Consider the following 14,528-nt stretch of genomic DNA (forward strand, 5'->3'; position numbering starts at 1 on the left):
AGGTCCTCACTTGGCCGCCTACCATGGTCAGTGGCACGGGCTACGCTACCTAATGTGTCTAGCCGCCATTGTCCTCTCCAGGGAAATGGGGATAAGAATAGGGTTTCCAGGAGGAGGAAGTGAGATAACAAATGTCATTATTTGCCATTATGCCTGGCACATAGCAAGTGCCCAGAAAAAAAAGATACAGTTTTCTTATTTCTGGTGATTACTTTTTCCACTGCGGCAAGAGGCCATGTGATGAAAGAATCAGAAATTCCACCATGTGGATGTCTTCCCCTTCGCCCCTCATTCCGAGGAGCCGTGTGTGCCTCCTCTCTGTCTCCCACCTGGTACGCCCCATTCTGAGGGGCCTGGCGCAGTGAGTTGTCACCATCTACAAGCACAGCTCCTCTTCCCTGTCCGAAGTGTGGAGGCTCATCCCCACAGCTGGCGGACGAGCAGCCCCAGCAATGCCTGCAGCAGGACCAAACGGCATCTAGGGAAGTGACTCTGGAGGTGAGACTGAGCTTGGAATCCAGAAAAAGACAGGCCGGGCCCTGCTAAGGGCAGCCACCCCCCAGCCCAGCACGTCCCTGCCCCTGTCCTCCTTCCACACGACCCTTAACACTCGAGCCTCTTTGAAGGAGAAGCAGCAAATTGTGCCGAACTTTAATGAGGAATCAGCCAGGCTCCCTTTGCCATGGGCCTGGCTGGAGCAGAAAGACATGCACAGCAGCCCCCCAACCCCATAAGTGACGCCCCCCCACTGCCCATTGTCACCAGATACTACAGAGGCCCCGTGGCAATGTGGCTTCAAGCAACCCTGGCTCACACACACTGCTTCCCTGCAAACCCACGACAGCTGCGCATGCGCTGCCCTCCCAGGTGGAACCCACACCCGACATCCGTGGGAAATGCCAGCATTTACTGCTTTTCCTGTGCACATCAACCCTCAACCAGCAGGTGCTCCAAACAGCAGCGAAGTTATCTTTCCCCTCTCCCAGGGCCCTGGATGCAGGAATAACGTCTTCCTGAAGGGCAATGAGTTCGTCTTTAACCTTGCCCTCTTTGGCAGGTGTGTACCGGAGCAGCTTCCAGAAGCATCTCTCTGCTGCACACTCACTGCCTGCGGGCGCTTTTCCTTCTGGGAAGGTGACAGGCCCCGCGCAACGGTCCAGCCTCTTCTGCTCTCTCTTCCAGCTCCTCTGGAAACCCACTCAGTTATCTTAATTACCATCCCTCCTCAGGCTCTGCCAAGAAGTGGGGGCAGATTTATAATTGGATCAGTCAAATATTTGCTGTGGTGTATTTCTTTGCCTCCCGAGTGCTCATAAAAGTTGCGTTTGCGTGCCACTTCTGGGGATGACTGATGAGTCAGGGGCACAGCCCTCACTCACATCGCACTCCAACCTGGGTCCCTTTCCAAAGGCCAAGGAAAAAGGAAACTTTGTGGGAAGGGGGTGTTTATTTTGGGTTATTGTGCTGTCACCCTCTGGGTAGCTCTGTTGCCAAGTCAAGGGAGACAAGCTGCCTTGGGAGACAGACTTCCTGCCGCAGCCAGCTCGTGCACGCACACGTCCCCACGCTGGGGGCTGATCACAGGCCTCCCAATCTCTTCCAGGGCGTCTACACACCGATTGCAATGTGCTAGGGAGCAACCTTCTTAGTCAACCAAGCGCAGCACGGTCCCCCGAGCGTCCCCGTATCCAAGACTGAGCATGATGGGCTTCTGGAACAGAGGAGACAGATGTCCCTGGTACTAAGCCTGAGTCGTCAATCCCTAGTGCTGAGCCATAGAGCGGAAACTCTGGCAAGGGCCTGAGCTTTTGGAAAATGGCCTCCTTTGAGGGTCAGCCAGATTGCTGCACACACTGGCCAGGCTACCATCGAGGAGTCCTCGCAAGCTGAGGCCCTCCTAGACCAGATGGTCTCCGTGAAAACCAGCTTCTCACTGAGCTCCCGCTCCTCACCCTTCCCCAAGTCACAGCAGCGTGAAAAATGCTCTGTGGTGCTGCTTGGTACGTGGTAACCTAGGAGTAGAGGAACTATATGTTCCAAACTAGAGCACCTTGAGAGTGAAAGGAGAAACAAGAGGTGTGAACTAGGACACTCCTGGGCAACCTGGGCGAAATAGACACCCTACATGTGATAGGTTGGAGCTTGACCAACAGAAGATGCTGCCCTTCTTTCCTGGGGATTCCGCTCTACAACCTTGTAAGACATGGGAAAGATGCCGGAACTCACTATGACCTTGGGAAGTGAACTGGGAGGGAAGAACAGCATGAGGTCGATATCTGGGAAGGCTATGCTGAAATACCAAATAAGCTTCAACACTTCAGTGGCTTCATTCAATAGGTATGTGTTGCTTGCTTGTGTTGCAATTACAGGCTGTCCTCAAAGTATTAATTCTAGGGTCCAGGCCACTGCTCTCTTGTGGCTCCCACATGTTGGGCTTTAGGAGTACCCCATGGGAGATTACACAGGGCGCTTAATGGCACGGTCTAGAAATGCAGTACGTCCCCTAGCTTATGTTCCATTGAGATGAGCACCATCCATGCTCCCTTCTGGGCACAGAGGCTGAAAACGAGCAAGACCTGGTATGGACGATGCCCAGCAATCTCTCCTACAGTGGTCACAAAGGAACCAGTGTCAAAGGAGGAAGGGAAGGAAGACAAGAGAAAAAGCCCAGAGAGTCCAAAGGAAGAAAGCCTGCCTTGCCCATCATCCCACTGAGAATGGAAAAGGGACATCCTAATGGCCTTATCAAGTCACGTCTCACATCTCGATGGCACGTATGAATGAGCAGACACCTCGGGCCACGCTGTCCCCCATAGGCATGTTCTGCACCAGGTGGTGCGTGATCCCGGCTCTCTGGCTGCAACTCTGCCCTTTTCTCTCCTGTTCAAGAAAGCCCATGATCCATGAGAAAAACAGAAAACAAGTCGTTATTATGAGAGACAGAGCCTTGAATACGTTCTAACTTCGTTTCTTCTCGGTGGAACTCGTTTACAAAGTCAGTATTGTGTTCGGTTGATATCTAACAAACAGGTGTGGACCGGACTCTGCTCGAGATCCATTAGATGCCGCGGTGAAACGCAAGCATGAGGGCAGGACCTTTCGAGGCGTGCGTACTTACCATTTACAAAGTACTTACAACGGGGAGCGCTTTTCACGACGTGACTCCCGTAGTGCTGACAGCACGGTCAGGGAGTGGTTTGATGTGGACGCCGTGATCGTCCCCATTTTAAGAGCAAGGACACAGAGGCGCAGAGAATTGAAGTGGCCAAGTGTAAGTGCAAGTGTCACAGAAGTAGCTGGCAGAGCTGGGACTCCAGCCCGGCAGCCTGGCCCCGACGCCCCCGCTCTTCACCACCACATGGTGGGAACGCGACCCCTGTCCTCCTGGAGTGTGCTCGCTTCTGAGTAGACAGACAATGGACATGAAAACAAAGGACATCGTTTCAGAGGGTAATCAGTGCTTCGAAGAAAATTAAACACCACACAAGGACACAGGCCAGAGATGCATCAGACTCCGCATCCTCACCCCCACACGTCCCAGGCTCCATGGGAGAGCCCCCAGCTCACGGATCCTGCCTCCAGTGCAGTCCGCCCTCCGTGCTTCCGCGGCAGGGCTCTAAGGTGCCGGCCAAAATAAATGTCCTCCCTGCCCCCCGACAAATGCCTCTTCCCGCAGTAATTGGATCGGCAGGACAGCGAGCACTGCCGTGAGCCCTGAGCCATCGCCGTGCCCCTTGGCCGGTCGGCCAGTCCAGCCAGAGATGACGGATGCCCAAATTAATAGTGAGCGATGGCCTCCACGAGTAATCGCCTTCCCCGACTTTTCCTCGTGGGGGCGATAGCTGGGACCCCAGATGAAGCATGTTCTTCTCACCCTCGCACCGAGGAAGCGGCACTCATTCCTCTGACTGGCAGCAGTTTGTAGACGTGGGCTGTGGTCGTCGGACATTTACAGGGTTGCTAAGGAACAAATGTTTTCATTACAAAGGCCTCTGAAAGCAGCGTCGTTTTGTCATATCACTTCAAATCATTTATTTTGCCCCATAAAGACAGCTGTGACCCATGGGGTATGGGCTGGAGAGAAGCAAAATACAGACACTCATTTCTGGAGAAATGGGGGAAATTTCCACTTTCTAAGCAGTGACTGTCTCCAGCCCCCTCCCCCCACCCCCCACAATGTAGAAACTAGAATCATGAGCTTCTCTTCTGCCATTACTGTGATTTGCAAGTAAGTGACTCATCATCACAAGGTACTTAATTAAACGGTTATTATCTTTTGGGCACTGCCCTAAGCATTAACTCACGTCATCCTGGTAACAGCCCAGAAAGGTGTTACGTTCCCTCGTGGGCAATCCAGGGAGAAGGTGACAGTCGTAGGTCTGCCCAGCTTCACACAGTAGCAGACGGCAGAGTCGGAATTCAAACCCAGGTTCGTGTGATGGCAAAGCCTTTGTACTTAAGATGATAGACTCTTTTATTGTCAATTATCACATTTCCGCTGGGAAAAACTGGCCGTTCTGACGACGGGGAAGTCCCATGAGTAGGCTGCTGGAGTTTCATTCCGTGGAGTCTGTGAAAGGGGTGAGAGTTGATGCCCGGAACCCATGAAAGCCTCTTTGTGGAGGGGAGGTGGTGGGTGGAGCTTGTCCCCCGGTGCTGGTTTTTATCCACTGAAGATCTGCACTTCGAGTGTCTGCTGAAAGTCACAGTGCAAATGACTTACTTCTCTGTTGCAGTGATTTTGAAAGAGTTCACAGGATTAGTCCATTTCTACCCGGATCTTATCCATTTTCTTGTCAACAGCAAAGAAACATTGGTGTTCCCTTTGCTTTTTTCTTCACCCTCTCTGCCCAGGCCATAGTCAAGCACGGTCCCCTCTTCCTTAGAAACGTTTCATTTTCTAAATTCTCTTCATTTCTAAATGAAGCTTTATTTCACTCTCCCTCTAGGACGTCTCCTATCCTGACTATACACAAAGGCCTCAGAACATTCCTTTTACCGTAGCAGTCACTGCTCAAGGATCTTCCGTGGCTCCCACTTGCCCACCACATGATGTCACTGTTCTCTGCGACAGGACTCTCTTGAGCCACACCTGCCCCGCCCATCCCCCCATCCTGGTGGCCTTTGCTGACCACTCCATCTCTCACGGGTGGCTTGCAGTTCTGACCCCGGTTTCCACTGAAACAGAGTTCAGTGTTTAATTGCTGGTGTTTCTGGACATTGCACCTGAGCAGGTGTAGGCCCAAGTTTTTGCTTGGCCACTTAGTTGCTACATGACTTTTAATAAGCTGCATGACTTCCCTGAACCTCAGTTTGATTGTCTGTGATAGAAAATACAGATAGCATCTGTCTCATAGGGTGTTTGCAAGAATTGAATGAGATGATGATGATGATGATGGTGTTGATGATATAATCTAACATGTACTTTGTATTTGTCCCATGCCAGGCACTGTTCTAAGAATTATCCTATTCTATAATATTGGTACTATTGTTTTCAGAGTTTTGCAGATGGAGAAAGAGGTGGAAGATGGGGAGGGGGTGAAGGTAGAAGATGACAATGAAGAAGAAATCAAAACCTTGGGTTTTAAAGCTTTTGGGATTTCATAACTGTAGAAAAGAAATGTGACCTCAAGTAATGAAATAGCACCAATTCTAAGCATAGTACATGGCAACTGGTGTTATTATTAATGTAACATTTGTGACTCTCGGTTTACTGGATGACCTCACAGTACAATGCACGGAAAAGCATTTCTCCAGGAACGAACGGGGCGGGGGGGAGGGGGCAGGTCACGGCACCAGGCCCGCACCAAGTCTCACACACGTCTCCGTCTTCCTTGCCCAGTACGACTTCATGGAGCGCCTGGACGGGAAGGAGAAGTGGAGCGTGGTGGAGTCGCCCAGGGAGCGGCGGAGCATACAGACCCTGGTGCAAAACGAGGCCGTGTTTGTGCAGTACCTGGACGCGGGCCTGTGGCACCTGGCCTTCTACAACGACGGCAAGGACAAGGAGATGGTTTCCTTCAACACGGTCGTCTTAGGTACGTCGGAGGGGTCTCTGAGGGGAGAGGTCACCAGGGGAAGGAGGGAAGCGTTCTGAGCGTCTCTCTAGAAGGCTCCTCGTCTTCCCAGGTGGTTCCCACTCTGGGCGAGACCAAAGCAGAACCCTTGATTCAGGCCCCCCAAAAGTGAGTCCTGGTTAAAATACGAACGCTGCTTAAACCGTGAAATTCACCGTGACCCCAAGGACTTGGGTGCAGTGAAGACCTTGGGTCAGACCGCCTGGCTCAGGCCCCGGCCACACAACTTGGGCAGATCGCCGGACTTCAGGAGGCTTCGGTTTCCTCCGGGCGAAACTCAGAGGCCCCCTCACCGGCTGTTGTGAGGATTAAATGACATAGAGCATACAAATCTCAGAACGTGTAGTAGAGATCATAAGTATTGACTACTCACACCTGCTCAATTTCTCTTAAAAGTCAAGGAAAGCTCAAAATAGAAAGCTTTTAAAAGCTTAAAAATAAATCAGGAAAAATATATAAACATAAAGAAAAATCGTAACTTTGTTCCCAAGTAGGTAAATATCAAAATGCTTTAATTAAGCAGTTGTCGCGTTTGGTGTGTTTTAGCCCTGCTTTTTATCAGCTATCAAGGGCAAGGCTAAGGTTTTGTCAAAATTTTCTTCCTATATGTGCATACAAACCCCTAAAAGGGCCATTAGTTTGAGGAAATTTCATGAGGTTTTCTAAAGCAAACCCTAAGAATTTTAACAGTCAAAAAAAGCTGTAGATATTTTCAGGAAACTTACTGTGTCATTAGGTTTTAATCTTCTCACTCATGGCAATAGCTGGTCCCGCGTGGAATCCCCCTGAATCAGAGCAGGTTGCAGACCCCTTTCACGGAGGGATAAGCTGAGGTTCAGACAGCCGAGTCCCTCAAGGCCCGGGGTGTGACGATGGTGAAAACGGCATGGGCTTCGGGGCTTTGCCCGCTGGCCTTCGTGTTGCCCCAACAGTGCCTGGCTGTGGCTCTCACGGGTCCCTGGAGAAGCCTGGATAAGGTGGTTTTGTGAGGAAAAGCCTGGTCGATTCAGGATGAAATCCGAGCTGGCCTTTCCCTCGTCCTCCTTAGAAAAGTCACTTGCCTCCTGAGCCTCAGTGTCACTTGTGCAAAGCTAGGAAGCACGTCCCTGAAGGGCGGATGATGTGACGTCACGTGGGGAACATGCGTGGGAGGGAGCTGGCCGTCCCTAACTGACAGCTGGTGATTGCTTAGGGGCACGTCTGAGTGGGCTGTATTTCCATTGACTGCACTGGAAGAACTTCTCTACTGGCCTCAGGATTTCTCCGAGGGCATCCCCGACTCTCCAAAGATCTGTATGAGCCAATCTGAAACTCAGGTGGCTTCTTCCTCAGTGGCCACAGCCGCAGGATGACACAAGATCAGATAGGATTGCAATTCATTCATATTCCCCCTGCCGAGGACAGATTGGCCCTATCAGGACAGCCAAACGCTCCAAAGCAGAGGTTGGCACACCAGAGCCCACAGGCTGAGCCTGGCCCGCTGCCTGTTTTTATAAATAAAGTTTTATTGGAGCACATCTGTTTCTATACTGTCTGCGGGAGCTAAAATGATGGAGTGGTTGCAACAGAGCCAGTCTGGCCCACAAAGCCCCAGTATTCATTAGCTGTCACTTTGCAGAAAAACCCTGCCAGCCCCCTCCTTAAAGCAACATCATAAACTTTGTGGAATCCAACTCACTGGAAAGGTCCTCCACCGTCCAAGGAGCTTTCCAGGATCAGGTTTGGTACTCATGGGGGAAAACGCAAAAAGAGGAAAACCAGCTCAAAAAGGAGGACCCTGGCAGCATGTCAAACTAGTTTGAGATGTTGAGATTAAAAAAACAAAAAACAATCTTTTGCTTAAGAACATGATGAGAAATGATATCCTTTGGGTCACCTTGCGTTTGGACTCACATGTAGCAGCACGACCGCACACAACAGCTGGCCTGTCGGAGTCTGCAAGGACTCAGCGACCTGGTTAATAACAAAAACCACAGCAACTACGCCTTTATAGAGCGCTGACTGTATACCAGCCCCGGATGGGGCCCTGTGTGCAGACCAGCTCTATCGGCCCGTGGAGCAGCCGTACAACAGGGCCCACCAATATTCTGTTTTCCCATTGACAAAGCCAAGACCGAGAGAAGCTCAACAGCTTGCTGGAGGTCTCACCACGCACTTGGTAAGCAGTGGGGTCAGGTTTCAAACCCTCCAGAGCCTGGGCTCTTAACCGCTGGATTGCTTTGAATTCCAGCCAAACAAACCCCTTTCCCCCTGCACAGCGAGTTTCTGGGGGCCAGAATGTCTCCTAGCGGCTTCTGCCCCAACTCCTTTATCCACGTAGAACCCGGGTATGGCAATGCCCCTCTCCCAGGCCGTTGCCCGCATCGTCTGCCTGTCAGGGCTGGAGCGGCAGTTCTCCCCAAAGGAATCTCTCGTCTGGACTGCAGCGCAGAGAGAAAGTCAGAGGGAATCGGCCTAATCCTGGGGCAGACATCTGAATAGAGCAATGACAGGGATTGGCCCCAAATGCAGGGAAAAGAACAGTGTTTTGTCGGGTTCAGAGGTTCTCCCACACGTACCTATTAGGAGAGCATTCTCCAGCGACAGCAGTGAGCGCCGAGAGCCCCCGGAGAGGAAACAGAAGGAAGAATGTTCCACAGATGTCAACCGGCAATCGCCCTAAATATTCCTTTGGCTCCGGAAGTCCTGGGGTGCGTTTTGGAGAGAAGTGCCCTGCGCTCAGAAATGAGTCTCCTCTCAGGGAACCACCGAGAGGCACCCTGGAGGTGTAGGCGGTGCAGATTTAGGGGGGGCCGACTTCCACGTGCGCAAAAACCTCACTTCCTGGGCTTCCTCCTGTCACCTGCCGCTGCGGCCTTGGAACACATACCCCGAGTCTGCGAGGACAAGAGTTGATGCCACCTGGACAGCGATGTCTGAGTATTGGAAACGGGGGGCTAAAGAACGTGGGCCCCTCTGATACGTGAGCCGTGGCACGTAATTATTTGTTCCCTCGAAAACTGTAGAAATGTTTCAAATAGAAGACTTTGGGAAGATCACATGAAAAATCGTCTTTATTACAGTTTTTGCTTATTTGGGATTCTTCTGCCAGCCTGTGTGCACACGCAAATACACACACACATGCCCATTTTGACAGCCGTGTGCCAAGCAAGGAGAATGCCCGAGCGAGCTGCTCTGATCGGGTGTCGGCCGCAGGGAGCTTGATGAGAGACGACAGGCACGTAATACGGCGACTGTAGCAATTAAAGGGACGGTGAGGACAGGAACGAGACCCAGATTCCGGGAAGGCGGGGAAGGAAGGCCCTCAGGAGCTAAATGCTTTTGCAACTCAGACCGGAAGATAAATGCGTCCGGCGAAGGGCACGGAAAGCCTGCAGCCCAGCAAGGGCCCAGAGCAAAGACCTCGGTCCTTCAGCTGGGGCTGTCGCGGCAAAGAGCTCCTTGGGCCTTCCTTCCCTGCTTTATCTGGGAAGTTGTTTGGTTTCGGAAAAGGGACCTTCGGCCTCAAGGATGTCAGTGTCCTCCAGATCCTCCCCAGACCCAGACACTCCGTGACGGCCAATCTCGACTTCGCTGACGGGGTGTCTTCTTAAACCACAAGCTGGACGATGCCGTTCCTCCACTTCAACCTTTTCATTTATTCCTGTTGGTCTCAAAGCAAAATCCAAATTATCCCTGTGTCCTACAAGAGCTGAGAGAAATGAAACACTTGTAAAAAGCCCTACGGACTGGTTTGGTTTTCAGTCCACAGGGGGAATAAATGGAAAAGTCAGCTTCAAGGTAAAACCTCCCTTGCCATTCTAGGCGACGGCCGCACTAGGAACAATTAGACTTCAGACTCTTTCCTGCAGCTTCACCACGTCCATGTCCCCGACTCCCCAAAGGCTGTGGCATGTCACACCTGGGGCGTTTCAGCCTGCATGTTTTGTGTCGTCGTCTTAGTAATTTGGAACCTAAAAGTCTAAGTGTGTTTATTTTAATATAAGGTAAAATGAGGATAACAATGGTTTTTAAATAATACGTATGCTTCTGTACAGATCCAAATCAACATGAAAAAGTTCCCCAGTGACCCCTTTGAAGATATTACTTGAGGGAACAGATAGAAATATAGATTGTGAAATCGAACAGCCACGCAGGTCAGAACAAATGTAAACTAACTGATTTTCACGAGAAATAAGACCCACAAAAGCTAGGCATAAAAGGACTTGGGGATAGCCTAAAACCTGCTCCTTGATGAACCCCCAGATCGTGCCCCAGTTGCTCAGTCTCCCATAGGTGGGGTTTTTTCATGTCAAAATCCCTCAGAGCAGGGAACTCTTTTACTCCACAAACCCGAGATCAGGGACCACCGCTCCGTTCAGAGACTCACCTTCTTCACCCGAGCCCACCAGCCGACGCCCCACTGTCCACCCACCTCTCAGACGGGCAGGCTGTCGTCGGTGAGGCGGGCTCACTGTGCTTCAACCTTGTCAACAGTCCAACACGGGAGATTTCAGGTTTCACATCCAGCTATGTCGTCTCTTTTGAAAAAGCAGAAGCTGCAGCAAAACTGGCCCTGTGTTCCTGCCGGGGGTTAATCGGGGAGACAGCAGTGGCCATTCCCATGCCAAGTGGCCCTGGTCCCCACGGCCCCCCAGTCTCCTCCTCAACTCACTGACGCGCCTCCCAGCCGGTCCCCTGAGGCTGCTGCCACGGGTCTTTAAAATGGCAGAGGGCTGGTTATTAAATTGTTTTACCAGCAGGCAGAGGCAAAGGTAACAACTCCATTCCCCTCTCTTTCAGACTCGGTGCAGGACTGTCCGCGGAACTGCCACGGGAACGGCGAGTGTGTGTCCGGGCTGTGCCACTGCTTCCCGGGCTTCCTCGGAGCTGACTGTGCTAAAGGTATCTGCCTCCACTCCCCTGCTGTGGTCGGAAAGCCGAAAGTCGGCTTCTTCTTGGAGGGGGTGGGAGAAGGCGCACCTGAGGGGCCTCCCCAACAGACCTCACGGGGACATCTTGTGTCACGGGGACATTTGCAAGCCCACGCGTGCTGGAGGGCCTGAGCCTTTGGCAAAGGGTAGGCTTTGATATATGACAATTGGCCAATACACCTAGAGGCTCAGAGCAGTTATCCTTGGCACCAAGGTGTGCTGAGAAGAAAGATTGGCTAAAAATGAGATGGTTGGATTTCCTGTAAAAGCAGAGGCGAATTACCATCACTCCATTCTTGTAATCATTAACTTCTGTGTAATGGAAGATTAAGCATCTCAGGGTTAGTAAATTTCATTCATTCTGGCCAGCTCGGCTCTTCATCCAGGAAGCGCTATTTATCTTGGTGGAATCAGTTTTAAATTGTATTATTAATTTATCCGCACTGCTTCGCACAGAACGGCTGGGGCCCTGGCATTCTTGGGGAAAAGGTAATAGAAGAGACAGAAAATGACTCTCATAAGAACAGGGGACTCGGGGGCTGCATCCCTAGCTTGCAGGAGGCCTTGAAGGTGACCTTCAAGTGGCACAATCAGACACAAGTGTAAGTGGAGAGCAGAGCTGCTCACGCTTTTTACACACAGTGCACACACGCATGCATATGCTAGTAAACACACCTAAAAAACGGAAAGAAACTTCCACCGAGCAACACTTACCTTTACTCTGTGTTTCTTTTCTGTCCCACCCTATTTCATTTTTTTTTAAATGCTGCATAACACTAACTTCACTGACCCCCCCACCCCACCCACCCACCAGTCTCGGTCGTGGTCCAGTCTAAAACCAGTGGTGGAGAGATTCTGAGGCCTTGCTCACTCAGGCGTTCCCGGGTTCCAGTCCCGGCTCTGCCACCGAGTTTCTCTTGTGACCCTGAGCACGTGGCGGGACGTTTCTGCGTCTTGACGACCTCCTCTGGAGAAGTGGGGAGTTCTTGCCTACGTCTGTGGTGAGCGTGGTGTAACGTTCCCAAAGCCCTTAGCAGAACACACTGTGAGACCTCAGTGTGTCTGAGGATTTCTTCTGTATCATTTTTATTTATGCACATTATAGCTATTTACATATTTGTATAACCTTTTCATTACTTTACGTGCTGGTTACGTAGAGACCATCCTTCCTTGGGTCTCTTGAGAGGGAGCCCACTGTTAACACAGCTGCTCCGGCAACACCAAACGGCCCCACCCCTTTCTCCCATGCTCACCGCAGTCGCTGTAGGAAGTTGCATTGTATGTAGTCACTATGTTTCAAGGACTTGCAAGTCCCCTCCTCCTGAAGGCGGACTGATAAGTGAATGGAACCTTTCTGTACTGGAAGTTCTGAATTGGGTTGCACGTGCCTACGGCCCATCCCTGAGCGACATACAGTGATGCGAAAGATTCGGTTGGCTTGTCACTTACAACCAGGAAGGAGAGCATGAAGCCCCCAGGCCACTCTCCTGGCTGATTCTCGCCCTAGCACACGCTGCCCAGTGGCACGGGGACACAGCACCGGGTCGACGTGTCCGAGGGCCCCGATGGGGGAAGGTGGCCGGTGAGACTCGCTGCCATGCCGAGCGCTTTTCCTGGCGAAGGCCTTAAAGGAGAGAAAACCTCAACATCATTTGCATGGCTGTTCCTGCCTAATCTAATCTTCCTGGGAGCGAAGACATCGACGGGAGGAAGGGCAGAACCGTCCTTTTATGGGTGCCTGCAAATGGGCTGAACACTCAGCCGCACGGGCTGTGAGCTGTAAATGTATATTAACACTGACACAGCAATGCATTATTAATCCTAAAAACCATGTGTGTTCCGGCTGCACATCCAGTTACTGGCCTTTCAGCCCTAAGTACCCCGGCCATTTAAGAACTCTTCGCTCTAAATCCATTTGCCGACGAGCGTCCACTCTGCATTATGGATCTGTAATGGGGTGTGCATTTAGCTGCTTAAAAGGACTCTCGGTGTGTTTTGCATTCACCACCTGTACGGTGGCTGGGCGCACGCTCCAAGTGTGCATTAGCCGTGGTGTATAATTGATCCTCGGGAGACAAATATTGAGTGGCTGTTAAGAGTAGTTACTCCTGCATACCCGGGAGCTGTTCCTGAAATCGGCCTTTGAACTTGTACGTTTTAATTTAGCTGTGGATGCATACAGGTGACAAAATTGAAGCATTTAAAGGAATAAAATTGCTTTCTCCTCGTTTCCCCCTTTATTCTTGGCAAGGTCGGCGTAATGGCGTCGGGAGGACGCTTCTACCTCTTTGGCCCGAGGCTGTTTCTTCCTTTGTATTTCTGAAATGGACACAGCCTAAGCTCCTTCATCAAATGCTTTCTTCTTATTGCAAGCCCTTCTTTCCCAAACTGTGCTCTTGCTGTACTGCCTTTGTTATTTTTGCCAGATTCGTGGGCCATCGGTATTATTGTTACTGACTTAACACATTTATTTAAGTCAGCTCATCATGTTGACGTAGACAAATTTATCTTAAAAAGAACAATGTCAAAATCAAAAATTAAAGAAGGAAAACTGGAATAATGAGACAACTAGGAAATGTTAATGCCACCCATAACTATTCCATCAAGAGACGAACGTTTTCACTGCCGAGAGAAGTCAAGCCGAGTCAGCTGCGCACGCACACCCTTATTCTCCACCCAGGATCCCTGGGGTGGCCCCCGGCTCCTGCAGAGGCACAGGCCTGGAACCTCTCACCTCCTGATACTGGCTCTTGAAAAGTAACAAAATCCCCTAACTACACCCGCACGATAGCGTGAGAACCCAGTAAAAATGGACCCCTGGGTGTAACTGTGCCAGCTTCAAGGGGGGAAATCTAATGATGAGTGCCAGCCTTACTTGTGGTAGGTTAAACCTCTACTTGAGGTTGTTTCTAAATAACAATTAATAGTTATTAAGTACAAACCACGTACCAGGCATTGTGTAGAGTACTTACTATTCACTCTTATCTGTCTTCGTATCGACACAGAGTACATCTCATTTAACCAACCTTCCCAGTGTTTACATATTGAAGCTTTTTATATCGACGTCATTTTAGACTTGCTGACAAATTGCAAACATGGTACCTGGAGTTCCCGTGTAGTATTCACCTCCAATGTCAACATTAACATCGATGCAGTGCCACTGACTAATTTTACTGACCTTTTCTTTCTAATTTTGCTCTTTTATCCTGATCCAGACCCTCCCCTGCATTTAGTTGTCTTGTCTCCTGAGCCCCCTCCGATCTGCGAGGGTTCCTCAGTCTTGTCCTTTTCTTTTGTGTCTTCCATGACCTTGACCATTCCGAAGAGTAATGTCAGGTATTTCGTAGTCCGTCCCTCAGTGTGGGTTTATGGGATGGTTTCTTGTGACTTGACTGAGGTCATGTGGCTCATGGTGCAGGGCCTACCCCGTTGGCCCTGCACAATTAGCGGTGACTTTCACAAATTGCCACTCTCAGACAACTTTGGAGCCCAAGAATCTCCTAAGTGTTAACAGGAAGTGACCTGGAGCAGACGGGGC

General features: G+C 50.8%; 1 protein-coding gene across 4 annotated transcripts in view; it reads left to right on the forward strand.

Annotated features, from left to right (window-relative positions):
- The window catches only part of TENM2 (teneurin transmembrane protein 2), a 1,103,034-nt gene that overhangs the window by 948,395 nt on the left and 140,111 nt on the right, over nt 1-14,528 (forward strand). For all 4 annotated transcript variants that reach the window (XM_028528771.2, XM_036014378.1, XM_036014380.1 and 1 more), the window contains 2 exons: nt 5,843-6,038; nt 10,860-10,961. In XM_028528771.2, coding sequence (XP_028384572.1) covers nt 5,843-6,038; nt 10,860-10,961 — 298 coding nt within the window. The remainder of the gene's footprint in view (nt 1-5,842; nt 6,039-10,859; nt 10,962-14,528) is intronic.

This window comes from Phyllostomus discolor, chromosome 13 (genome assembly GCF_004126475.2).
Source record: "Phyllostomus discolor isolate MPI-MPIP mPhyDis1 chromosome 13, mPhyDis1.pri.v3, whole genome shotgun sequence".
Taxonomy (NCBI): Eukaryota; Metazoa; Chordata; class Mammalia; order Chiroptera; family Phyllostomidae; genus Phyllostomus; species Phyllostomus discolor.